The sequence below is a fragment of the Chrysemys picta genome, chromosome 1 (genome assembly GCF_011386835.1).
Source record: "Chrysemys picta bellii isolate R12L10 chromosome 1, ASM1138683v2, whole genome shotgun sequence".
Taxonomy (NCBI): domain Eukaryota; kingdom Metazoa; phylum Chordata; order Testudines; family Emydidae; genus Chrysemys; species Chrysemys picta.
This window is the reverse complement of record NC_088791.1, coordinates 22,997,587-23,024,175: the sequence shown is the minus strand read 5'-3', so window position 1 is coordinate 23,024,175 and position 26,589 is coordinate 22,997,587. Positions and strand designations below refer to the sequence as shown.

General features: G+C 40.7%; 1 protein-coding gene across 5 annotated transcripts in view; it reads right to left on the bottom strand.

Annotated features, from left to right (window-relative positions):
• Positions 1–23,472, bottom strand: part of SEMA3C (semaphorin 3C) — a 161,154-nt gene extending 137,682 nt beyond the window's left edge. The window contains exons 1-2 of one of the 5 annotated variants that reach the window (XR_010589812.1): positions 22,717–23,472; positions 19,309–19,449 (exon numbers count right to left, since the gene is read on the bottom strand). Coding sequence is in view for 2 of the 5 variants with exons in the window: in XM_005296965.5 (XP_005297022.2) it covers positions 19,309–19,411 (103 nt within the window). In the remaining 3 variants the exon portion in view is untranslated. Of the gene's footprint in view, positions 1–19,308; positions 19,450–22,316; positions 22,598–22,716 lie in introns of those variants that run through there. The other 4 variants (XM_005296965.5, XM_065554556.1, XM_065554516.1 and 1 more) reach the window with 4 other exon arrangements.
• Between the last annotated feature and the right edge of the window lie 3,117 nt (positions 23,473–26,589).

Sequence of the window (26,589 nt, the reverse complement as noted above, 5' to 3'; positions counted from 1 at the left end):
AGCTCTGGATTCACTATGGGAAAATCTGTGATTTCAGGTGAAATCTCTTATATTGAATCAGGATCTATAATTCAGATTATTAGTCCATTGATCTGTGGTTTTACTTAGGGTGAAACATTTTGAACATGTTCCACAATTTTGTTTAAGATTCAGTAGATCTGACTATTAATTAGGAAAGAGTCAGTAAAATTTTTCAGACACAGAAAAACCGATTTGCATTTGTACAGGTCATAATCATCTATAAAGGTGCTTATGTGACTCTTGTCACCTCAATATTTGAATGCCTCACAATCATTAATGGGTGTTATCCTCACAACACTCCTGTGCGGTAGTGAAGTAGTATTATCCCCATTTACAGGTGGTCACATTATTGATAATACTAGATGTATTACCAATTCTTTATCATTACCAGGTTGAATATAACTAACTTTCTCAGCTGAAGAGTATCTTGCATCCCTTTTAACAGGTTATCTAAAATGCTCCAGTGAGTGGGGAAACCGGTTGCCCTGAGTAACAGACTTATGTTTCATTTAGAGATGTGAAAAGCTGGGGGTGCTTTTGATTTTGCAAAACCTCCTTTTGCAGAGGTGTTCACCCCCACACTGGACTGGAAAGGGTTAATGAGGATGAGAAGGAGCGGATTAAATGGTAGGCCATTTATGAGATGGCCTAGGTAACCGCTGATTGATTATGGAGCCCTGCTGAGAAGGAAAGGGAGAGGCTAGTCTAAAGGCAGGGGGTTGACAGCAGAAATGAGCTACACTGAGGAAGCCTGCAGTTACTCTCTGCGTATTACAGTGGTGGAGGCCTCCCTTACAATGCTGGGGGAGAATGTGAGCACTTAGTTGCCCCTGATACAAGGGATGGTGAGAGACTGAAGTAGGAAAGAAACAGGGAAATAGACAATGGAGCTGCAGTATGCGGAGGCCTGCTTCGCTGAAGGCAGTTGCACCCTCTCTTGAGGTAGGCTTCAGAGTTCTTGCTGAAGGGGGCTGACCATCAGCAAAGGGGGCTCCAGATCCTATTCATGCAGATATTAAAAAAAAAAAAAAAAAAAACGGTAGAGATGAGGCACAGATATTTCTGCTTGGCAAGGTTGGCCAAGGAGCAGAATATCTGCTCAGGATCCTGCAGGAAGTGAGCTCCAGGCCCCAGAGGCCATAAGCCCACCCAAGGGACTGTTAGGCCTGTGGGTGGAGGGGACACCTAAGAAGAGACTACCCCCACCTATACAGAGACCAGAAGCCTTAGCCTGAAGGCATCCAACCTGTTAGGAGAGCAGGAGGGAGAGGCTCTTGCTTTTCCTGTGGGGAAGTGGGACATGTGAGGAGGCATCACCCTCACAAAAAACAGAACCGTTGCCCAGGGTGGGGCAAGGTTCTGGCTAAGGACCTGTAGAAACAGGCAGTGGCTCACAGCATGGGCATCACAGTAACAGAGAAGGCTGACTATGCTGTAGTGACAGAGGGTGGGAAGGAAGTGGAAGAGAGAGAGTGAGGTTCCTACAAGGATAAGCGCGAAGGAGGCAGGAAGAAAAACAGACTAGGCAGAGTACTGTGGGAAAGGGTACTGGGGGGGGGGGGCTGTGAGTAGCAAGGGAATGGGCTACAAGAAGAGCTGCTAGCCGCAGAGCAGACCTTGCAAGTGGGTGTGCAAGACCTGGAGTTCCAGTTGGAAAAATTCTGAAACACTGTGGAGGAGCAGGGCAGATTGCATCTCCTGGTGGAGGACCTGAAGTAGGAAAGGGATGACCTGTGGGCCCAGCTTTGGCAAAATACAGGGCAGGAGGCATCTGTACCCCTTAGGGTTGCAATCTTGAGAGGGAGAGTATGTGATGGGGATGTTTACCCAACAGTAGCCTGGAAGGGGATAGTGAGGTTGAGAAGGGGCTAATTAACCAGATAGGCCACCTAAATTTCCCTCAGATGTGGCCTAAGTAACCCCAGATTGATGATGGAGCTGAGAAGGAACAGATGGGGCTAGCATACAGGCAGGAAGCTGGCAGCAGAAAAGGGCTGCAGTGGGGAAGCCTGCAGCCACTCTCTGTGCAGAACTAAAAATCTGATTGAGGAATGTCACGGGTCTGCTCACCACTCTACTGCCCAATCAAAACTAAAATGAGGGATAGCTGACATCTGGGTTCCACATTCTTTCCATCTAAAAGTTCAGAGATGTTTGAAGACATGGTCTGGGGTTTGGCCCATTTCAATAGAAGCTTATTATTTTGATCAGGTAGAAAGGCAGAAAACTTCTTGAATCAGTTTGTCTTGAAATACATTTAACTGACTGCAAGACAATAATAAATTACTGCTTTCCTTCCACGCCCATATTTTTCCCACTGAAATATCACAGGCCTTGGCACTACTTAGACAAAATAATCTTTGGCCTTGGTTTTCCTGAATTGTAGTACAACATTCCTCGATTAGGGAAAATTAAATAGACTAAAATATTAGATAAATATATGCAACAGCACAATTACAGAGGATCAATATTTCTCTGACCTTCACCTGAACTTGTAAATTATTGATTTCTTTTTGTGGTAGTTGCTTAACATGCCCCACTTTAGCTGCTGCCAGTTATTATAAGACAGCCAAAAAAAAAAAAAAAAAAAAAAAAAAAACAAGGATCTTTAGCTCAGTTTGAACCAGACAAACCTCAAAAAAAGTTTGGGTGCAGCTGTGAGGATTAGTGGCTAAAATAAAAAGAAGAAAATTCAAACCTGCAAACCAAAGCTTTGTATCTATAAATTATATAAAGTAGCAATTACTGGCACATGCACTGAGGAGAGGAGCGTAGCAAGGGTGTGCCTTTTTTATTTCCAAGAGGACACTTAGGACAATAAAGTATGCACGTCCTGAGGTTATGCAACTGTCATCTTGTTCGTTGATCCTGACTTCTGGAGTTGCAACCACATGAATCCAAAAGTTTTCATGGATATCTGAAGGCAATAGCTAAACAGGGGTATAAAGAGTAGTACATACTGAAGTTGGGAAATGAGACTACGTTTTGAGGCAGGAGTTCAGATTTTACCAAGATTCCAAATAATAGAACTGATGCACTTCCAAAATTCTAACTTTCATTTATAAAACTCACCCAACCTCTCTTATAGTGAGAAAAAAATCCAACTTATTTTCATGCAGGCTTTTTGTTAACTTTTACAACAAAGTGGAGATTTCCAAAGTGAAATTTTTGACTTCAGTGGGGGAATGGAAGTTTTGCCGCTGACTTCAGTGTGAGCCAGAATTTCACTCTATTTCTTTTTCTTCCTGTTTATGGGCCTGGTCCAAAGTCCAGTGATGTCAATGGGCATTAGAACACACCCTATGTTTTCACTAAAATTAAATCTCTTTCCCAGCCCAACTTCTCCCTTTTGAATAGGGTCTCCCACTAAACTGTGATGTAGCCAATGGGCCCATACATAACACACGCAGAGTTTTGTCACACTAGCTACCTAAGGGCTTGTCTAGAGTCAGTCCCACAGTTCAGACTATGGGGGTGTGAATTTCAGTGCACACTAGTCCTCTAGAACTAAGTTAAAACATGACCTAGGTACCTTATAATTTGTGCCTGCAGCATCCACATGGGCGAGTTACAACGTAGCACGCTAATGCACACTGCAATTCAAATCCTCCCCCTCTCCCTCCAGTCAAAACTGCAGGGCCACGTAGACATATTTTTATTTTAACTCATACAGAATTTCTGTTAACATTGACCTAAAAATGAAGGGGCAGAGGGGAAGTTTCTGTGCCCCATTCCCCTCCCCCTTTAATGTATTAAGGAGCCCTGAAAGCTGTTGGTTGGTTTTTATCTGTTTCTCTTTTTACTCCAGAGCAGCAGTTTTTAATCTTCTCCATAGTATGACCATGAGTTTCAACAGCAAAACAGTTTTGGGATCCCACTCTCCTAGGTTCAGGATCACCATCCTATCCAGTCATAAAGAAACAGAGCCGCCCTCCCATATTGAGAATTCATACACTGTAAGTACTGGGTTTTGACTGCCCTGTTTTGCTGGGGACTGTAAATGGAAGCAGAAGGGCCTTATTCTGCAACAGTGTTGACATTAGTTAAATTTTAAAAACAGAGTAGCAATAAATCTATTCTTTCTCCTTTTCAGTTTCCTTTTCCCACATACAGCAGGAGTTATGCAAGAGAGGGTGTGGCAGCTGGGAAAACAGGCAGCATATTTTGCTGTGATAACAAAAAATCCCAAGTTTTATTCACTAGAGAAGATGAACAACTGTTCTATCCAAGAATAACCCTTGTCTGACCAAGACAGATATTGATACTTTCTGCAGACAAAACTACAAAGGGATTCTATTATTTTATGTTAAAAGTTGATACTTTTTGAAGAACAAATGAAGTCATCTTCATCTCACCCACAATCTTTTTCACTGGTATTTATTACCATTGATAACACCTGCTGAGAGCCTTCTGCCTGAAGCTTTTGAAGGCTGATGGCAGCTTCATGCTAATATCCTTCAATGGCCCTGGGATTTAAATCCATATCCTTAGGATTAAGTAAGATCAGTTAAAAATGAATAACCCTTTATAGCTAATATGCCTGTATCCTTCACGAGACACAGAATGGATCGGTTTAGATGGTGGAGTTTAAGCCGGTCAATCTACTTAGATTTCTAGATTCAATACCCTTTTCTATGCCTTATATTTTACTCCTATTCACTGCTCTTAAATTGGCCTAGTGTTTAAGATAAGTGACAGAGCTCTCAATTAATACTTAATAGTATTAATACTCAATATTTGTCTTACAGTAATACCTCAGTTCCCCTCCCTGCAGGGGACTGATATGGGAGACTGAAGCTTTCACTGCTAGTTTGTGCATATGAACTTAGTCATGGGTAGGGACCAAAGTTACCATCTGAAGGTGTCTGACGAAGTGGTGGTGTCAGTCCAGTTCCTAGTGAATAGATAGCCATCCCTCAAAACCCACAACCACACTGGCCATAACTGACACAGAAGTGAAGGGTTTAATCCTGGTCCCACTGATGTCATTGGCAAAACTCCCATTGACTTCCATAGATACAGGACTACCCCCACCCCCTCCAAGGATTTAATGGTAAAAACATAATGTGGTCCTGATTCTGAACTTATTCACGTCAGTTTTAAACTGGTGTGCCTCCATTGTCCAATACACCCTGGAATGGTAAGAACAGAATCAGGCCCTTATGCTTTCCTGGGAAATACAAAGTTAGTCTGGACAACAGATCATTCGTTTTGTGGGTTTGTCCAATACCAGAAATCGGCTTAATACTGGTATTTTGTATCTCTGTGGAATGACAGCTGACAGGTGGTTAAGACTGTGAAGCCACTGAGCAGTTACTTGAATAGCAGCCCCATTGAAATCAACTGCTCACCTATTGGGATCTGGCCTTAAGAGTTCAAGAGAAAAGACAAGACGAGGGAAATCTGCCATTTTCACAGTCAATATTGTAAAGGGACCATAACTGTCTGTCATGGATGATGTGGTGAGTTTACCAGGAAAAAAGAGAATATTAAAACCTAGATACTCTTAATTCAGCTTTCATGTTTCAGAAATAATATAGATACTAGTAACATGTCTCAAAAGGATAAACTTATGAACAAGTGTCATATTACCAGACTGCTGCAATTACACGCGTCTGTAATATATATTACAAATAATATATATACATATACACACTATAAATATTTATAGTGTGTGTGTGTGTGCGCATACGGCTGATAATATAAAACTTGCTCACAAGTTCACATACACACTATATAGTGTCTGTTTTATCTTTTATATATAATATTATACAGACAGACACACACTTTGAAAATGGTGAAATTGAAATAAACTTTATCCAGATGTTGCAGTAAGCAAAGGTCTCAAGCCTGTCTTAAAACCAATGTTTATTTTGAGATTTGGTCACAAACTCTGTTTGTTTAATTTAGAAGTAACTTTATCTTAGTGCTGAAGGAGTCAATAGAATTTCCAAAACTAAATAAATAAAATACAATTCTGCACCTGAAAAGACTGCATTTAATTCCACTCACTCTGCACACCCCATCAGAACCTGTGCAGTGATTTATTCATCCTTTTATGAGTAAGTTCAGTGTAACAGCAAAGAGGCAATCTCTCTTTCACTTAAATGAGACAGCTAAAGAGATTAAGTGCAGAAAATGTAGGCAGGATCAACTGACAGATTGCTTTTGTGTTGCTTCATGTCACATTTCACATATAGGATTTCTATCTCTTCTTAAGAAGGATCTTTCTGAATATAATAGATATGGTACAGAGAAACACAAATATATATAAAATACACACACACTGTTCCCTTTTGGGGAACTGGACTGCTTTAAAATAGAATAATTTGCATATAATCCAAAACTTTTATATCTGGGTACCAACATTTTAGGCACTCTATTTCGTATGAAGCAAAAGTGACTGGTGTTTGGAGGTGCTTTTTACCTGAGGCTCCCATATGAGATGCAATGCTCATTTGGGTCACATTTCTGATCACTTTTGGGAAAGTTACCTTTTCTCTTCTGGACAGTGTCTAATAAGCCAGATGCCCTGAAGCCATTACTTGAAGCAGATGCTAACATGTTAACAGTAATTTACCATCACACCTGCTCTGCATCAAATGACAGCTTTTAAAAATCCCAAATTGTCATAGTGGATCAGAACCAGGCACAAGCGCTGTGCAGAATGCTAACTATGCAATTTGTTTCCTCACCGATAGCAGAGCCTGAACACACATGCATACTCCCGTGCTCTCTGCTGTACAGAAGCAGCTGGCATTGATGGATGCCTTATTTATCTCCTGTAGAGAATGTCCGCAGCACCCATCTCATATGTGACCACAGAGGGTGCATAAGGTTTTACAGGGATCTGATATCTGGGTCCAATATCTACATCATAATATTTGAGGAGTTATGTATCTATACTGAAATTATGTTTTTAAGGACTTGGAGTTAAGGCAGCTCACCAGAAGGTGTCATTCATCAGAGATGTTCCTTTCAAGCAGAAGGTAACTTACACTTACCTCCCTTTCTGTGTTATATGCCTTATGCTGCATGCTTATTTGCATACTAAGCCAGATGTGAACTGAGAGATGAGGAAATCTACAGGAAGAAACAACAAGGGGTGTCCTGTTTATGAATAAAGACAGAGGATTGGTCTAGTATATCTTGGAAAGAAATACATTTCACCTAGCAGGTAAACTGGCAGCATGCTTGTCTCATGAAAGGAGGGTCGCAGCCAGCAAGGCTGTAAAGCGCTGCAAGGATTTTGGGTGAACAATACTCTACTAGACTTGAAATATCTTATTAATTAAGTCTATGCTCTAAAATGCATATTATTTTATATGTAACCCTTTGTTTCCAATACTTCTATTTGAGTCTGTCTGCTTTGTGAAATAAGCATATTTGATGTAGATATGAAATCAAATTGCTGTGAGGTAGAACCGATGAGCTGGGCTGTACTGTTTCTTTGGACGCAGCGGAGCAGTGAATACAGCGAGTGTCCAGTGGAGCAGGAGCTGGACACTCCAGGGAGATGCTTGAAGGCTGGAGTGTGCCAATCACTAACCTGAAGAGTGACAGCGGGGCCTGTGAGGCCTAGCGGGGAGAGCTTATGTTGCCCGAGGCCAGTAGGGTTGGAGAGCTGACCCATGGCAGGCACAGACGAGGCTTCCTCACATTAGATGCCTCATAACCATTAGTTCATGGTGCTTTAAAAGTTGTGGTCCTATTTTCCCAAAGATCCATAGCAATGGTAATGGTCATAGTCTCTTGGTGTAGCAAACAGTTCATGTGCATGTGGAAAACGCTGTTGTAACTAGGTGATGGGGATACGGATATTGAGACATGCTGGGTCTCCAGACAAACACAGCTTCATATTGCATAGTCATGTATACTTCCTTTGCCTAAATCCATATAAATATCCTGAATACAAAGTACAACAAAACTCCTGAAGGTTTTAGCCCCTTTTCTCTTTGCTGTAGGTTATGTACATTAAGGAAATAGTGCAGCTGATACAGTTATTCTGAACTGTGGCAGGAAGTGAGGATTTTAACAGAATGAGCTTTAAAAATTCCAGATGTATTCTCATTAAACCCACCAAAAAATCTAAGCCCAGGATCAGCTCTCCATGCCAATTAAACCCTATCAGGCCTCTAAAAGTAACTTTTTGAAGAAATGCCAGCCTTTTCTTAGAAAATCTTAATTGGTTCTTACTAATAAAACAGAAAATGCCATTTTTGGGGGTGACAATACTTGCATTGTTTTATTATAGTTTGCTAGTCTCACTTCTAAGAACACTCCACATATTACTGTGTTCACTCCAAAAAGCCCTCTCACAAAACTGAAATGATTGGGATTCTGTAGGTTTGAGTGAATGGAGCAGCAGAATGAGGAGGAACTTTTAAAAACTAGAAGGGGTCCTTTTACCATGCAAATGTTTTAAAGGCAATATTCTCAGAGAAGTCTCAATTTCTCCCATTTTCAGGTGTTCAAGCTGAACAGTAACACAGAGGTTGATCATATTTCCAGGGTGCTGTAGGAAACAGCATTGGCAATTTAGGAAGGTTAAGCTCTTCATCTTATTTAGAAAGTGAATACTGGTGTTGGGAGGCAACACCATCTTTTTGGATAAGGCATCAAACTGAGGTCTAGATCTCCTAAGGTTAGTCAAGGTGGCACTTTTCACATGGGCACATCAGTCTCGCTTTTGGAACCAGGTGAAATTCTTGGGTAAGTACATCCTACCTTCTCAAACGTCCTCAGCAATTCAGTAGAATACAATATTCATCTCCATTCCCTGTCCCCAAATAGCATGTGGTGTGTTATATGCTGTTAAAAATATGGCTGATGTTTCACTCTACAGGTGGCTGTGCTTCAGTGTTAGGCCAGGTGATTCCTGGACAGGTCCAGAGTCCAGTCTTGCAAATCATCTGAGCTGAGTGGCAGTGGCAGTTCCAAACACAGAAGTCAGGCCTGTACTTTCTAAAGTGCTTTGGGATCAAACAGATCATGTACACATCTACATGGACGGATTAAACCTGAGCATGTTTTCCATATGCATTTGACTTTTTCCATCTCTAGTAACTGCGGTTGTAGGAGGTTTCCCAGCACATTTATCCCATCATTTGATTTGCTATCTAAATTTTGCAGACACATTCAATTATCTGCCAATTTATTTTCTCCTCCTGTATAGATTTTGGCAGCCTTGCTCTGGCATGTTAAGAGGTAGGGAAAAAAGTGATATAGTGGTCAAACAGCTGCCTCATATAACATACTCCCTTTGCCTTGTATATCCACTTCACCAGCTCATTTAAACTGGGCCATGAAGGGTTACAGAATGATTTATGCAGCTGTTCAAAGAAGCAACGTATTTGCCAAGCTGAATCCCCATAAATCGATTTATTCTGCATCACATGCTACTTGTGAAAGCTGAGGCTATAATAAAGATTTTTCACTAAGAAATTGGGAAGGACAACGGGAGTTTAAAAGGGCTCAGAGAAAGGAGTTCAGGAAAGCCACTAATTCTATGAGAAGGACATAGGAGAGTGTTTAGAGCTGCTGGAATATGAAATAAATGATCTTAAGGCAAAAAGGAAACTGAAAGAACTGCAAAGGGAAGAGTAAAAGTAGATGAATAGAAAGCACAGAAGAAGTGAATGTTGATCTGACACATTTACATTTACTGTATGACTATAAAGTCCTTATTCCACATTTCAGAGTCTAAGTCTGACCCTTTTAATGGGTGAAAGCAATGCCTTTAATCAAAGAATTTGGATCCAACCTCCTCTTGACTATTAATTTTGTAGAAAATCCAATTTAAGACAAAATTCTTCCATTAAGCAACTTGGCAACGCACATGCTAGAAGGTAATTATAGTGAGGTAATCATTTATCCCAGCAGTAGCTAACTAAATTAAATAGGACACCTTAAAAGTCTGTGTGTGAAGTCCCAAACAACTGCTAAATGTTATATTACATGCAACCATACTGGTACTTGACATTTGCACTGGGAATAAATACTTCATATAGTAAGAAAATTACACCACATTCCCTCCCCAAGATTACTGCGGTCATTAAAAAAAAAATCACATGGCACTTAGAACAAGCATAGGGGTGTCATGTCCTGATGTCCTGGCCAAATTCTATTTTGAGAGAGTACTAAGAGCTCAGTCCTATGTGGTGCTGAGAAACTGCTGCGGTATGCTGAATGCCCTCAACTCCTGTCAGTTTGAGGGTGCTCAGAACCTCTCAGGAAGTACTCAGCACCCGACAGGTTTGGGCCCAGAATGCTTACCTAAATGGCATCTACAGTTTCAAATAGATGTTGTGTTTCTTTTCACTCCCTTATATGAATTCACTGTGACTGCACTGGTGAACAGTTGCTGAAGTGATGTGCTGCCAGTATATTTTAAGAGGGAGCTCCCAGAAAAAATGTTCCCCTTAGAGCATGATAAACTTCATGTACCAGGCTGCCATGTAGATAGGAGGTGTGAAATACTGGGACTTTTATTCATGCATTCTCTCATTTAAACCAATTACTGGCACATGTCTCTCTCTCTATATATATAATGAAAAGGATTACATAGATTGGCAAATGCACTTATATTAAGTCTGTAGGTAGAAAATATTTATACTATATTCCTGAAAATATCCTCACTAGAGCTCAGCGGTCAACTTGTGTACTTTGAAATGAAAGGGAGTGGAGATTTTGTAAGGAGCCCAGGGGTATCCACTTCTGGGATCATTAATTGTATTCCCATAGTGCCTAGGAGCCCTTGTCATGGACCAGGACCCCATTGTTCTAGGTGCTGTACAAACACAGAATAAAAAGTTGAGTCCATTCTAAAAGCAAACTCCAGTTCATTTTAAAGGCAAACAATTTTCTCTCCTGGAGTATTTTTATGACCCTCTGGGGAAAAAACATCAATATCGGGGTGATGTAACCATATCCATAGGAGTGATTCCCATGCAGAGGCAGTGCAGTTACTCCCAATCCTCCCATCAGTTTGGTAGCAGGATTTTAACAAGTGACTCATGAAAATCACATTAGTGAGCAGGCATTCTATCCCCCGAACAATTACCCTGTCAGTGGTGCATGAAAGGATTCCATAAGTATGCCACATGAACTGGGATCCTTAGGAATGAAACATCACTGTATAAATGTAACATTTTACAGGAAGGCATAGAATGCACCAGCAAATTGTGCCCGTATTCGTAAAAGCTTCTTAGGTTAAGAAGAAAAAAATGGGGGGGCCCACAGGAACGCCCAGTCCTCTATAAGGGAGTGTTGCTGGAGTTAAATAGAAACCTACATTGTAAAGATCAAAGCATCCATGCTGAAGGAAGAAATAACCAGTCCAAATGAGAGAGCATAACATCTAATCAATCTGCTTATTTACTGAAGGAGCTCACTCAACACCCTCCAATAAAAATGAGTAATTTTTGTGTGTCACATGTCAGTAATAATCTCTGACACACACACACAGGCTTCTGAAGCATCGTATATCAAAGTGCACCGAGAACTCTTCAAGTCTGTATACGGTTTTATAGAAAATGGCCCATGGTGCAGCTCCTGTTACTGATATTCATATAATTCATGTTAGGATACTAGGCATGTCAATGCCTTTCTCTATTTGTAATTTTTTTTAAGTAACAGAAGACGCATTGTACACTGTTGTCAATACGATCTCTACCTGAGCAGGGACTGCAGTGTTTGGCCTGGAACAGCGAACAGAAGGGAAAATTGTAGCAAGGGAATAATGGAATTGACCATTCCATTTCTTCTGTGATAACTAGAAAGGATTAAAATAAGGAGGGTTTGTCAAAACGAGCTCAGACAGGCTTGGCTTTTGCTAAACCAAAGTCAAAACCGGAGGTAGTTCAGAGCCGGCATCCACTCATCCAAATCTCCAAGGATTGAGAATGGGAGTAGGATAAGGGACACAGCCCCTCTCTGTTAAAATATATTCTAACAGAAAGAAATAGAGCTCTTAGCACTCTGATGAGTAAATTAATTTGTGAATTGAGCAAAGAAAAGGACTGAATTAGCAAGCCTTCTACCAGATTTTGGGCTTGATTCTCCATCACCTTCCATCTTTTGCAGTAATGTATTGCTCATCATTTCCTCTAATGGCTTGAGAGACTCACTGATGAACAGACCAGACAAAATCTTGTTTCACCTTGCCGATCCCCCTGACCTCACTGTATGATAGTTTTCATAGCTGAAGTTCATAATCCACCCCACACATCACCTTGGGAAAGCAGGTCTGAGTCACCTCTCACATGCATTGATGTCAGTCAAAAGTCATTCCATGGCAGTCAATTGAATGACAGAGCTATGAAATAAGGGTTGGTGAGAGAAGATTCTGGTCATTTATCAATGAGAGCTCTGCAGGTGGAGCACTTCCAGAGAACACTGGGCTTTTCACATGGCACAGCACTTCCTTTAATGCTTCTTAAAGGAGGATTTAAAAAAAAAATCAGTATGTGCCCAGTTTAAATATTTCAATTAATTATGCAGATGTAACGCTACCTGCATTATGTTCACACTGGCACAGCACAGTTTTAACAAAACAGCAAGGTAACTGAACCCGCTTAAAAATAAACACATTTCCTATGCACAGAGGTGGGCTGTTTGCTGCTGAATGGCTAATACAATTTTTAAAAAAACCACACAACATTGTATTAAAATCCATACATCTAAATTACAAAGACAATCAGACTATTTGGCTGTCACTTCCATCAGAGGCAAGGGTACCTACTTTTCTATATTAAAAAACAAAGTGCAGTGTTGAGTTTTGTAGTTTGTGGTCCTAAATTTTCAAAAGTGACTTGTGATTTTAGGTGTTCAATTTGAGATGCCATAAAGGGGCTGGATTTTCAGAGGGTGGGTGTACAGCATTTTCTAAAAATTAGGCTACTCTGGGTACGTCTACTAAGCTCAAGTTTGCATGACCTGGGCTTGTGAACTTAATGTTTCCAAGCTTTTGCTTAAGTGTCCACATAGCATTGTGAACCTGGGCTTATAGTTGCTGGACCCGGGTTTTACAACCGTGCAGATGCATCCATACTGCACTACACCAACCTTCTGACTCAAGACTGTGGCTTGACCTGCATCCATACTGCCACATGAGAGGGTTTGGACCTGACTCATAGCGGGACTTGTGCTCAGACTCACGCCCCCAGCAGGATCCTGGGTCCTGCGTGTTTGCTGACCCAAGTCATACTGATTTGTGTGTGGATGGAAGCAGAGCTTGGGCTCAAACCTGAGTCAGCACCCGAGGTTATTGTGCAGTGTAGACACATACCCATAAAAGGTCCCTAAATTTGGGAACAGAAAATTATTAGTTACTTTAAAAAAATGTAGCCCAGGATTCCCAGAATACAATGATGCTATGTTAAAATCTGAGAGAAACTTGATGAGTTCTGCATTCAAAACAGAAATAAAATCTCAGATTGATAGGTCTTTGGGGGTTTTGTAAGTGCTGTAGTCTTTTACCCTACAACTGTCGCTTCCCTTTGGAAATAGCTTTCATTACATGAACAACACCGAAGAGCCCACCAACTATTTGACCACAAAACTATTGACTACTTGGACTGTCAACACCACAAAGTAGCCCAAATAATAAATGAACTTTTTATTAAGTGTGGTAACATTAGCATTACAATGAGGGATTGTTTGAAAACAAGCTGTATTGCTGTTGCTCAAAAGCTAAAAGAAAGTGGTTCTCAGTTTCTTTATTTCTCCTGGAGGGTAACCACAGGGGTTATATTAAATCTTTTAAAATATGTTGACAGTTGAAAAAGTGCTGCTGCTGCTCTAGTGACATTTTATGCTTTTTAATTACTATTGATGAAGTTGGGTGAGTCTTTCTTAGAAGTTGTTTACTTGTTCTAGTAAGTTTTAAGCCTTGTGGAGAGACGTAGCTGTCTGTAAACTTACACAAACTTAGACCTGATCCATTACTTATTTGTCCTTTCCAGTGAAGACAGTGGGGGATCTACATGAGAAACTTCTGTTTGATTGTGGTGTTATATACATGGATGTGTGAAATGTGCACATCAAAACCTGAAACCTGTGAAACTCACCTGGTCTGGACATCTCAATAGGAATTCAGAAGTGAAAACAGGTTTGCTAAAAGGGCCAAGGCTCAAAAACTCTCTGGAGCAGCCTTGCACTGCTTCAGAACAATGCAGCACACATGGTTTGGGAGCACATGAAACCCCACACTTGAATTGTAGCTATATGTAAATTGAAACCAAAGCAAATGTTGCACTACCCTGGGGCCTGATCCTGCACCTCTTACTTGAACAAGATTCCCTGGCTTCAAGAAGAGCTTTGCCCCTAGGAGAATTGTAGGAAGGGACCCCAAAATCTCATTTTCCCACCCCTGTAGTAGCACTGAGGAATGTGTGTGCACAAGTATATACGTTGGTGGGGTCAGAAACAGCAGGGGTGGTCTGAGTAGTCCATGAGGTAATTATAGATACAATTTAGCAGAAGACTATCGATTTAGACTGCTCTAATGTATCCTGGGGGGTTTATCCCTCCCCCGCCCCACACTACCCCCTCACAACTGCAGAATTAGGGGAGCTTAAAACTACCTTCCTTCCCTCCTTCTCCCATCCCCTTCTCGGCTCTGCTGAGTGCAAAAGCAGTGAAGCAGAGGATCTGGCCACTACAGCTAACAGGACAATGAGGCGATGATAAAACTGCCAAGCCAGATTAGTGAATTCCTGAGCCTGATTCTCCATGGATTTATGCCTTGTCTAGTCACTTATACCCATGTAAAGTGAATGGTTCGATTCTAAGCTGACTTCGCCTTGCACAGATATACATGATAGTACAACATGAAAGGCAATAGAAAATCAGACATAATGTATGCAGGACATTGGAATTTTTAAGGCACGTAAGGCACATAAAATGCTAAATTCCACACGAACGTCAAATAAACATTTAGCAACAGCAAATGAGTCACAAACTCTATTTTAAATAGAAAAGGGGACATGTTCCTGATTTCAAAAATAGAAATTAAGGGTTTAATCCTGCTCCCATTGAAATTAATTGCAAAACTGATCAAGCCCTCAAGATATTAAAGTGGCTTACTTTTAATTACATTTCCTTCTTGATGCAAAGCATGACAAGGAATGAAAGCAACTAATGATTCAGTCATTTCAGATCTCTATCTTTCCTGATGAAAAATGGAATGGGTCAAGATGCTGACTGGATTCCCTTATGTTAAATGCTGTTATGTGAACATAAAGGGACTTGTTCCTAGAAGATCATGTCAGCTTTAAAATGCATCACTCTTTTTTAGTCCTGATTGCATTCTCTCCACCCCGACCCCTTTCCTTCTTATTCCTGTATGTACTGCTATTATAATAGTGAGACATGAATCCAATCCAAAACATGAACAATCTCGCACAGGCATCCTGAGTTAAGAGGAACATCTTGACTGGTAATTGTTGCCTAATTTCATTACGTTTAAACCATAAGGGCTGATAAAAATAGTTAAATTTTCATAATATGCTTTTTTTTTTAAAGTGAGAATCATTCTACCAAAAATCAACAATTCTTACATGCAGTGTCTTCTGGTAAAGAGATTATTATTATTAGAGAATGGACTTGGAAGTACATTAAAGCTGAAAGGCGGTATTGTCACCTTTGAAGAATAAACAGCATCACATTTCACCTTTTTCTGTCAGAACAGTGCACAATAGTAGCCCCATTGTACTGTAGATGGGGCAATTTTCCTGTCAAACACAGCAAGCTAAGAAATCCCTTTTCACATCCCAAAGCTCTTCGGACCATCTGGAAAGCAAACTTAATAAAAAAATAAACTTACTGTTTTCATTTTACAAGGCGAGCTTACCACTCAGTGCTTCAGATAATGCTGAATATATTACATATATATGTATAATTTTTTTATGTCATTGTTTACTTCAGAGACTCAGAAAGAGCTGTTAAAAAGCAAGGAATTCAAAACATACTCTATTGAAAAACAAAAGAAAATTGCTCTAGGCTTGACATTTTGATGTGCAGAACTCAGAGCAGATTCAGAGGAAATCCATGAATATGGCTAATAGCTGAGGCACTGAGAGGAAATTATTAGATCAGGCCATTTAAATACAATCACAGCACAGCCTTGCGAGGCTTGGGAGCTCCCATGACTACTACTTCTCTTCTCTGAGGGACAGAGACTGTCACTGTTAGTCACACTGAATAGCAATCTGGGGTAAGGAACTATTTATATAAGAGTAGCAGAATCTAGCCCGAAGCAAAGATATTGCAATATTCATTACTCTACAAAAATTGTGCTAAATTCACCAGGGCCTGAATGGTGGTAGAACCCCTTGTGGATGGGCACTTCACCAAAAGAATGGGTTGTGGTGGTATAAAGCAGCCCTAACTCCACTTATGGAAGGGTGGGGCAGCACCAAAAGTAGGCAGTACTGGCCAAAAGGGGGTTGTGACCCTCAAATTAGATCTAATAGGGCTTGCATTACCATAGCATGTGAGTACCTCACAATCTTTTAATGTATTTATCCTCACAGCACCCCTGAGGTACTATTAATAGAAGTACTATTATTCCCCCTTTGCAGATGGACAGCTGAGGCACAGAGAGACTAAGTGACAGGCTCCAGGACAACTGTGGCAAACCAGGGAATGGAACTCAGCTCTCCTGAGTCTCAGGCAAACATCTAAAGTGCAAGCCCATTCCTCCTGGCTTGCTAGCTCATCCAGTTGAGATCTGTAAAAAGTGGAAGCTCCTGTTCAGACTAAGGCACCCTACTCAGTGTTCTCAAATTAGGGACAGGTATGCTATTTTCTGTGCTATTTAATGTGAAAAATAGTGTGGTCTGGTTTGTATAAGCCTGTTATGGCTCTGGCTAGAGCAGCACCACACACTCATAGCAGGCTTTGCCTCTGTCCAGACTGAGCCTGGGGTCAGAGTTTGCTAAATTTTGACAGCCTGGGAGGTTAGACTCTGTTGTGAGGAATACTGTCGCAAAGCTTAAATGTCCTCTGCTCTTCCAGGTGGCCACGGCATCTCAGCACCAAAATAGTGACCTTAATGCCAATGCCAATTTACACTCACTGGGGATTTGGCCCATTGTGTTCATCACCTATTACTGTACAATGTACAATACGTTGCAATCATTCCTCTTTGTGTGGGCTTCTTTCCAGTAATACCTTCCCTGATATACTGGCTGCCACCCTAAAATCTCAGAATCATGGAAATTAGAAGTGGAAATGACCTATTAAGCGTAGAATTTAGCTCTACACTGTTTTTCCAGGATGGAATTAGGACTATTAGAGATGGAAAAGACATTCATTATACTTAACATTTACCATGTGTTTCTCCAGATATTACCAGTTGGGGGGGGGGGGGGGATTCTGCCACCAGAAATAGGGTTACCATCATGTGGAATCTTTGAGCCAGTGGAAAAAATAGAGAGTGGGGTGAAGAATCCTGACAGACCTACTTCCCCACCTCCCGTGAGGGAAAGAAGGGAAATATAAAAACAAAGAAAACAGATCCTTTGATCTATCCCTTGTGCATTTATCATTGCCTAGAAGAGAGGAGAGCCTTACAGCCACTATGCAGCCCATTAACTGGCATTGAGGTCACCAGGTTGATCCCAGGGAGCAACTTAAAACCACCTTGGGGCTGCTCTAACTTATACTAGAGACACCCTGGTCACACTCACTTTCTCCATGCCAAACCCACTACACCAAAGTCCTGGTGGTAGAGCAGTGTAGGAATCACTAAGGTGACTCTAGGCTACCCAACGATTTCCCTGCAGGGTGGGGGAAATTTTCAAGTGTCAAGACCTGCCAGCTTCAGGGCAGCCATGCACCAGGAGACCAGTGCAAAACTGCCCCAATGCAGGCAAGAGCTGCTCTATGTGATTCAAAGACAGGCCAAAGCCCAGCATCTGTATAAGGGAGAGGGATCTGAATATTAAGTGCCAAATAGTTACTAATATTAATTCAATAGAATTGATAGGCCCAGAGGGCATATATATCTGGAGAGGTGACTGGGCTCACAGTTTCAGACAAAGAATAATACAGCAAGTGCAACAGCTTTCCAGACATTTCAGTGATTGAAGCAATAATAGAATAAATGGGGTCCGTCATAAAAACACAGATAGCTCCTGACTGGCTGATTGGCCTTTCCCCACTTATTCTTCCTGTATTTCTTTATTATGGGCTAGATGACTTAGTCACACTTGCAAGTGGTTTGGGCCCTGAGCAGTGTGGGCTGATAGATAAGTCTGTCATAATGGCTCGGCCTGAGGCTTGAATTCCTTCTAAATTTCATGAAATGTGTAATCTCACTAATTTCCATTCCAGCCCTGGAAACAGCATATGCAGAAAACATCAATTCAAAGCATATTTTGCAGCATTCGATTCTTTTCATTTAAGCACAGCATTTGTCAAAACCTCTAGGAAATTCTCATGCAAATACACGGAGGGGGAAAAATTACTACAGTAACACATGGATGCACCACCATAAATGCTAACAGCCAGCATGCAAGGAGGTCCGGTTTTGCAATTAAATGCAGAATTTTAAAACGTTTACATCCTATTATGAAAAAGTACTGCTCAGCATTTTAAACGAAGGAAGTTTTAGAAGTGGACTGTGCAAACGTTTTGAAAGCAAGCGTTTTAATAGTCTGTTTACAATATATGGGCATCAGTAATTTGACCCCATGTGAATTTAAAATTCATAAGCATGCCCACTACAGTACACACAAAACCAATAGAGTACAAAATGGCAGGTGATTTTTTATGCCCAAATGAAGATCCCTTAAAAAGGCCTGATTTTCAGATGGTGAGTCGTCAGCCGTTTCGCAAAATCTAGTCTCTTTAAAGGTGTCTCTAGATGGGCACCAAAAAATGGAGGGAACCAGAATCACTGATGTCTTTTGCAATGGTTGGCCAATCATCGCAATATGCACTGTAATAATTACATTTAAAAATACAAAAATTAAGGAGAGGAATACATGCGTTAATTCTGCCTAAGCCATAATCACACCTTTAAAAAAGAAAAGAAAAAAATAAAATAAACCCCATGTATTTGTGCCTGTAATTCCTGCTAATACTAGCCTCTGTGTAAGAGTTAACCTCAGCATTGGGCTTTTCGGCACTACAGTAATACAAATAATTAAGAAAACAACAATTATGTGGACACACATTTAGAAGCCATCACCTTATTTATTACTCAGTTATTGGACTGAATGAAAAGAAGAAAATGTTCTACAATAACATTTGCTTAGGAGTGTTTATCTGCTTTCTTACCATTGAATGTTAAGAATACCCTGGCCTGAGGCTGGAAGGATCCTTTTACAGTGCTAGAGTAAATAAACATCCCAATCAACACGTGGACTGCTAGAAATGCCATATCTTCAGATGTGAAACTTAATATCCAAGAAATAAAACCTAAAAGAAAAAAAAAAGAGCCCATTACTAATTTTGCATTATATAAATTGTGTGGACCAAAATCAACAGTACAGAACAGTAGGTGTCAGAGAGCTTTGCCAGATTGAAGCTATAATAAATGACACTTCTGCTTTTTCTTTTTAAATCTGAAAATGTTTTGTCTGGATATGTTCTGCTTAGGCATTAAAAGAACTGTAAGCATTTTACTTAGGACGCATTGAGATAAAGTTTTAGGTGAGTAAAGACTGCAGGATTAGACCCAGTTTATTTCAATAAGGACAATTCCACCTGCTGGAAAAATAATTATGCTAAATGTCAAGGCAGAGCAAAGCAAGGACAGGAGATAATGTTTCATGAATAAAAGCTGGTTGATATTTTTAGACCTCTTTCCTTACTGTACATCATGTTTAATCAATACCGTTTTTAAACTTCGGGCCTGCTCCAGAGAGCCCTTGACTTTTTGTTTTTTTCAAATTGTCTTTTTTGTTGTTTCTTATATACTAGAAAATACACTAAGTGAAATACTGGCCTCATTAAGTCAATGGCAAAATTACCATTGACTTCAACAGAGCCAGGATTTCACCCTCACTCTTTACACCTAACATTCATCAACTGTTGCTCAGGATAATCCCATTCAGGGAGTTTAGTCCCAGATATGTGTTTTATAATAGGAATACTTCAGACTATATGATATATAAATACTCTGCTCAGTCCATTGCTTCACTCACTTCTCATAACCCTGGTGGGTGTATTTGCATATCTGAGAGAACTCACCTTTCTGAGTAGCTTTTCAAGGAAGAATACTATGAACGTGCTGCTTTTCTAATTCCACAGTGGCTCATATAGGGCCTGATCCAAAGTCTAGTGGAGTCAATGGGAGCCCATAAAATAAAACCTCATTCAAAGCTAAGCACTAAGACTTAGCACTTTTACAACACCTCCCATTTGTGTATCTCAAATCACTTTCCAAAGGCTAATGGAGCCTGAGAAACAGGCAAGTATAACTAGCCCCATTTTACAGATACAGAAATGGAGGCTTAGAGAGATTAAGGGATCTTCCTATGGTCACACACAACTAGGCTCTGATTCCCCATTGATTCAGTTGCACCCATTTTACATCAGTGTACCTCCTTTGATATCAATGGATTTACACCAGTATAAAACTGGTGCAATGGAGTGGGGAATTAGCTCCCAAGTCTATTGACTCCATATATACTGATTCCTAACCCCATTCTTCTTATACCAACTTCTGGCTACCTTTTTAATAAGAACAACCCCTCTTCTTCATGCTATTCAGTGCCTTCTGAGAGTGCTATCATAAGAAGGTTACACTGATTCAATGGGCGGCGAGGACACTCAGCACCTTGCAGGATGTGGCCCTTAGTGTCCCACAGAGTAAGAATTCCCACAGAATAATAACATTAGGGACTGAAAGTTTATGTTTACCCCAAGAACTGACATTATCTGGACTATGCTAATACAGAACTACTGTCTTCACCCTTAGAGGTGATCCTGCTAGAGTATAGTTGAGGTGCAGTGTAGAGTAGTTTGTATCTGTGTCCATTCAGTCCTTGCCCTCTCTGGTGAGACCAACATCTGTCCTAAAAGAACTGGCTCTAACTTCCAACTAGTTTCATATAGGGCAGTAAACAGCTGTCCGATAATGACAACTTCAGATCAGTCCCAATTTGGATTGGATTCACAGTTGACTCAGAGGTGAAAGGCTCAGTGTCTCATTACCACACCTCAGTCATCCAATATTCACTTACTGTACATCTTTTTAAAAAGAGCTACAATCTGCACCAGAATTCCATAATAAACTGGGCTTGTGGGGGCAGAGGGAGAGTTTCTGCAACAGTCAGACTGTTTCAGCAGCGTTAACCCCTTGCAGTTGATCTGGAGCTGACTAACGCATCAAGATCAGGTATTGTGGTGTTTCTCTGCTAACTGACAAAACCATTGATGCGGGCAGTTTACCAAATACAGATCTGAAATACAAAAGGAAACAACCCATTTTGGAACATCCCCAGTTAATTTTTACGGGTTTGTTAACTAATACAATTATACTTGTGTAGCCTTTGCCAAAAATAATTTTTAAACAAGCTGCACCAATTCCAATATTAACACTGCTTTGTGTGTTTTAAATTCAATACCCTACCACTAGCCCACGGGATAGCCTTCTGCTTAACCTTCTTCAAACACAGAAATGCCATTAAATCCTGATAAGATTGCCTTGTCCGGCCAAAACAAATGGCCAATCATACCAAACATGTGATTTTAACAGATGCAATGGGATTAGTATTCTACAGTAGTAGTACTGTGCCTTCTTTGCAATACAGATGGGAAGGAAAAGAGGGAAAACTAAAGGGTTCTGCTAAATCATATTGGAAGGAACTATCAAAAATTAAAAAACAAAAAACCCTTCATCCCTCTTTCCCTTCTCCTTCCACCTTCCTAGCCAAATCTAATGTCATCAGTTTTATGGGTGAAATATTGCTATACTTCACTGCTTGAATTGCAAATTTCCACTGTTACACAAATGTGACAAGCAATATAAGATCCAAACAATAACCTGCACGCTCCCTGCCCTGTTGTTAGATACGGATAATAAAGGCTTATTGCTGCCAGAAAGGTATCTCAGGGCTTTGTTATTACAGCCTTCTCTGACACGTGAGATAGAGAATGGAAATATGTTGAATTTTAGGAATCTTGGGGCCCCCTGGCAATTGAACACAAACTCATTTCAGTTTAGAATCCCAGTTTGGGCTAAAATCCCAGTTCTGTATTTATCTCTAGAAAATCATAATAATAAGTAAAATCAACGTATTCTGCGCACATGATCTTTACCGGCAAGCAACTGCACTAACCTCTTACAAGTGCTCCCCTTTAGCACAGACACACGAAATAGTTTCATTTCTCACTGTGCGTTCCTATTTTCACAGCGTGAATAACAAACTTGTTACAGTAAAGAGGGAAAGTTGCATTCACGTGGAGTTTTGTGGTTTTTGTTTTTTTAAAGAAATGCTCCACGGCTTTAGAAAAAGTCGTGTATAACTTCACTCTAAACCGCCGGGCAGGTGTCATATGCTCAAGGCTGGATTCCAGACTTACTTTCTGCACGTCAAATCACCCACTGCCAGAAAAATAAGGATTATGCAATTGTGGAAATAAAAATAGCATTGTAATTAACTATGAGCTGTGGCAAAATTCAGCAATCACACTTCACATCTATGACAGCGCTGAAAGAGAACTTTTAATCATGCTTACCTAGCTACTGAAGGGATCAGTAATGCAATGCCATCAAATTTCTATCAGTTTATGGACTCCGCTCCTTTCACCAGAACACTTTAATTCCAAACCTGGCTCATTGCAGAAAACCTTTTCCTCCTGGTAGTTGCAAACGTGCTCCTAGTTTCTTTGTAAAATAATCCTTATTGCTATCAGGCACCGGGAACTCTTCTCCCCATTCCTTAATTAAGCACCTAAGAGTGATTGGAAAGTAGCTGAGCTCTGCCGGTGAAAGCTTTGGTTTCCAATTACAGTCACCACTCACTCTGGTCCTACTGCCCTCCCAGCAACCGCTTTACAGAGGCAGCTAACCCCAGGCTGGAATACATCATTAGCTGAGCAAGTAGGGGCAGATCTCATAAATATTGTAGAGGCCACACCCATAAGGAAGAGAGTGAGACACAGAAAGAAAGGCAGAGGCAGAGAGAAAAAGACAGCAACAGGGAAAGGCGCCGAAACGCAGAGAGGTGAAGTCAGGGAAAGAAATCCAGTCCTGGATTGTGCAACATAAAGATGCCAGCTCACAAAATCAGTTTGCTTCACAGGCTGTAGAGGAGTCAGTAGGGTGGGTCAAGAGGGTTTCGTACAGTACTTGGAAAGCAGGCAGACCCACTTTGGTCATAAATATGAAACTGCACTATGCTTTTTAAGTGGAAAAAACGATTAAATCCTTTTAAGGAAAATATTTCTTTCTCTGCAGGATTCCAGGGCCGAGTCTCCAGAACACTCCTTATAAACGCATGCCAAAGAAATAGCCAAGTTTAGTTTCCACAGCATGCCAGTGATCCGAGATACCTTTGAACTAGAAAACAATCCCTGTTCTGTTTATGACGGCTATTGTTTCCTATTACTATCTCCTCTGCACCCTGAAGCAAGTATTGTCTGTGACCCCCTCTACAAACCGACTTACTCCTTTTCTTCCTCCTCCCCTCTGACAATCCTTTAACTCCACCCTACCTGCCTCAAAAGAATTTATTCCGCACCACAACCTTATATAGAAAAGTTATTGTGAACGTTCAAATCCCGCAAACCGAAGTGTTTCAAGCCAAGGAGAGGACTCCAAGTCAGTTACAAGACATGCTTTGATGTTCATGTTAAAAATGCAATTCTATCAAGAGCCAAACGAAAAGGCTAGGGGACTGGGTCTCAGCGATGAGATGAACAGCACTTGCTGGAGAGGGATTTCAACATATAAAAACCCAGCAGAGGTCGCTATACAGAGGGAAAGAGGACCGGGAAGAAAAACTAAACATTTGATTAGGAGGGAAAAATTGGTGCAAAATCTGATTCTTGCAAGAATGCCTTTCTTTTTAAAACTTTAAATGGGGTGAAAATGGAGTTTATCAGAGGGGCAGATGATACCACTGATTAGACCCAGCTAGATGAGTATTATGAATATTAAAAATAAAGATTGTGTAGATAGCTCCAAATATTTTGACCAGGGTAAAAATTTCAAAAGCAGCTAAGTGATACAGGTGCCTTAATCCTGTTCAGCGTAGGTCTCCCCTTCAATGGGACTTAGGTACTTTTGCAAATGTTACCCAAGGTGCTTTAAAAACACGTATTAAGATAAAAGCTTTATCAGATTCTCAGATGAGGCTCTGGCACATAGTGTAGACATGCTCTGTGCAAGATTCCCCTGAACTCTTTTGGGAGTATCCTGTACAATCAACCTGACCTGCAGACCCAGACACTTCTGAGCTAAGATTGCCATTCTTCTAAGTGAATCTGCTCTATGCCCAAGTCTATGCAGTGCAGATTCCAGAAGGGAACATTGGTACAGCAATACTTCAGGGGAGCACTTTAGTAATGCTGGCCTAAAACAGGAGGGGAGGAGGAATTCAGGAAATGCCACCTAGATTTTTGCCAAAAAAATAATAAAAAAATTATCATAATTTTAACCACACAAACAAAAACCCACAAAAAATGTGACTAACCAGGACCACCAATACACCAGCCTACCCCATTATACCTTTGGAAAAAGGGAACTGAGGAAAATTTTCAAATGTAAGTTGCTGTTAGCCTTAGCTGGAATCATTTGCACATCTCAGTATTTTCACATGTGGAGACACAAAGGAACCATGTGGCTACCTGTGTTCTTTTTAAAAAAATGTTAGCACAGTTAGAGATCCAAATGTCAAATGTAGCACGCAGGAAAAGTATATGGATTTCTGACACTCCCTTGAGGACTTTGGGTTCATAAAGCAACAAATGAAATATAAGAAGAGATATGAACACAGAACTTTAATCAGGGAGGTGTAATCTTGTTATGAAAGGGGAACTACGCTTATTTCAGAAATCAAAATGCAAATCTAAGTATGAGCAACCATGCTATATTTATTTAATTGCTTTATTCATTGTGTGAGTGTATGAGAGAGAGAGAGAGAGAGAGAAGGAGCGAGCTGATTAACTGTTAATCATTAACTTCACACCATATTTTAAAACTCCACACATCTGCAATGAATGAAATGGTTAAAGTTTTATTTTAACTGTATTGGAATAAATAGCATGTGTTAGTGTCAAGCTCAGACAGTGGAATGGAAATTACTTTTCCAAACTATGAGGTGGGGTTGGAATAGTTACTGGAATGAATCAGGCCTCTGAGTGAAATGAAAGGTATGCAACACGCTTGCTTTCCTAGCTGAGGATTTTAAAGCCAAACACAGAGATACAAATGTCTGAACAGGGGCCCAATTCTGCAGATCAGTATTAATTATTTATATCGTGCACACTGCATGGTAGCTGCTTTAAAGCCCACTTGTGATCTCACATACACCACGTTTACCATGGTACAACACTGCGGACTTGAATGGAGTTACTCCAGGTTCATTATTATCTATGTCAGAACAGAATCACATCTTGATCCTTACCTCAGATTATTCACAGTGTAAGGTTCTAATTCCTGCTAAGAGATCTGCCTGGGCAAACCCTCATGTCCACACCAAGCATGCTGAGAACCTGCTGACTTCATTGTGTCTCTGCTTAGGTCCAAGGTTTCACCCATGCAGAATCAAAGGGCAATTTAAGACATAACATACCAAATGACAGCAGCAAATAATAAGGGGATAGGTAGAAGGGGAGGGCAAAGGTAGAACATACAAGTTATATCCCTTTTCTTTACTCTGCCTTGTCTATTTAAGTTGTAAACTCTTTGGGGCAGGATTGCCACTTATTCTATGTTTGTACAGTGCCTAGAACAATGGGGCCCCGCTCTTCATTATCATTTAGAATGTATTATGTTTGCAAAATGTAATAAAGGTGGTGACAGGGTTAAAGGAGACCAGCAGAATGGGGGAAGGGCCATACCGTTTTAGGCGATGATGATGCGGAGTAGAAGCCGAAAGGTGGTGATGGAGAAAAGGAGGACAGGGTAGTGGTGAGAAGCAGGTGGCTGAACACAAGTGGTGTAATTGGATTGGATCAGCAGGAAAGAAGCTATTAAGAAGATCAAGAGGTGCAGCAATCAATTTCCGTTCTAACACAGACACTGACTCTCAGATCAGACTAGATCAAATGCCAGCTATGATAAAAGACACAATCATTAGCTGATAAAGACACAGTAAAATTACTATCAAGCACAATCCGTTGCTGGCAATAAAATGAAAAACAATTGCCTATCCAGCCAGTGGCCAGAGCCCAAGTGACAAGAGTGAGTGATGTCAGCTTCCCTCTCTATTACTGCTCACACGTCAGTGGAGCACCAGAGCTCCTCAGTGAAATACGGGGTCATCAGGTGGACAGTTCAGAACTGATGTCCCTTCGGTTCTCTCCTTTCTTCCCCAGCCAGGAGAGATTTGAAGTGTGTGATATATATCTATTTGTGGTTGTGATAAAGCTGTGTCAACGGGTTTT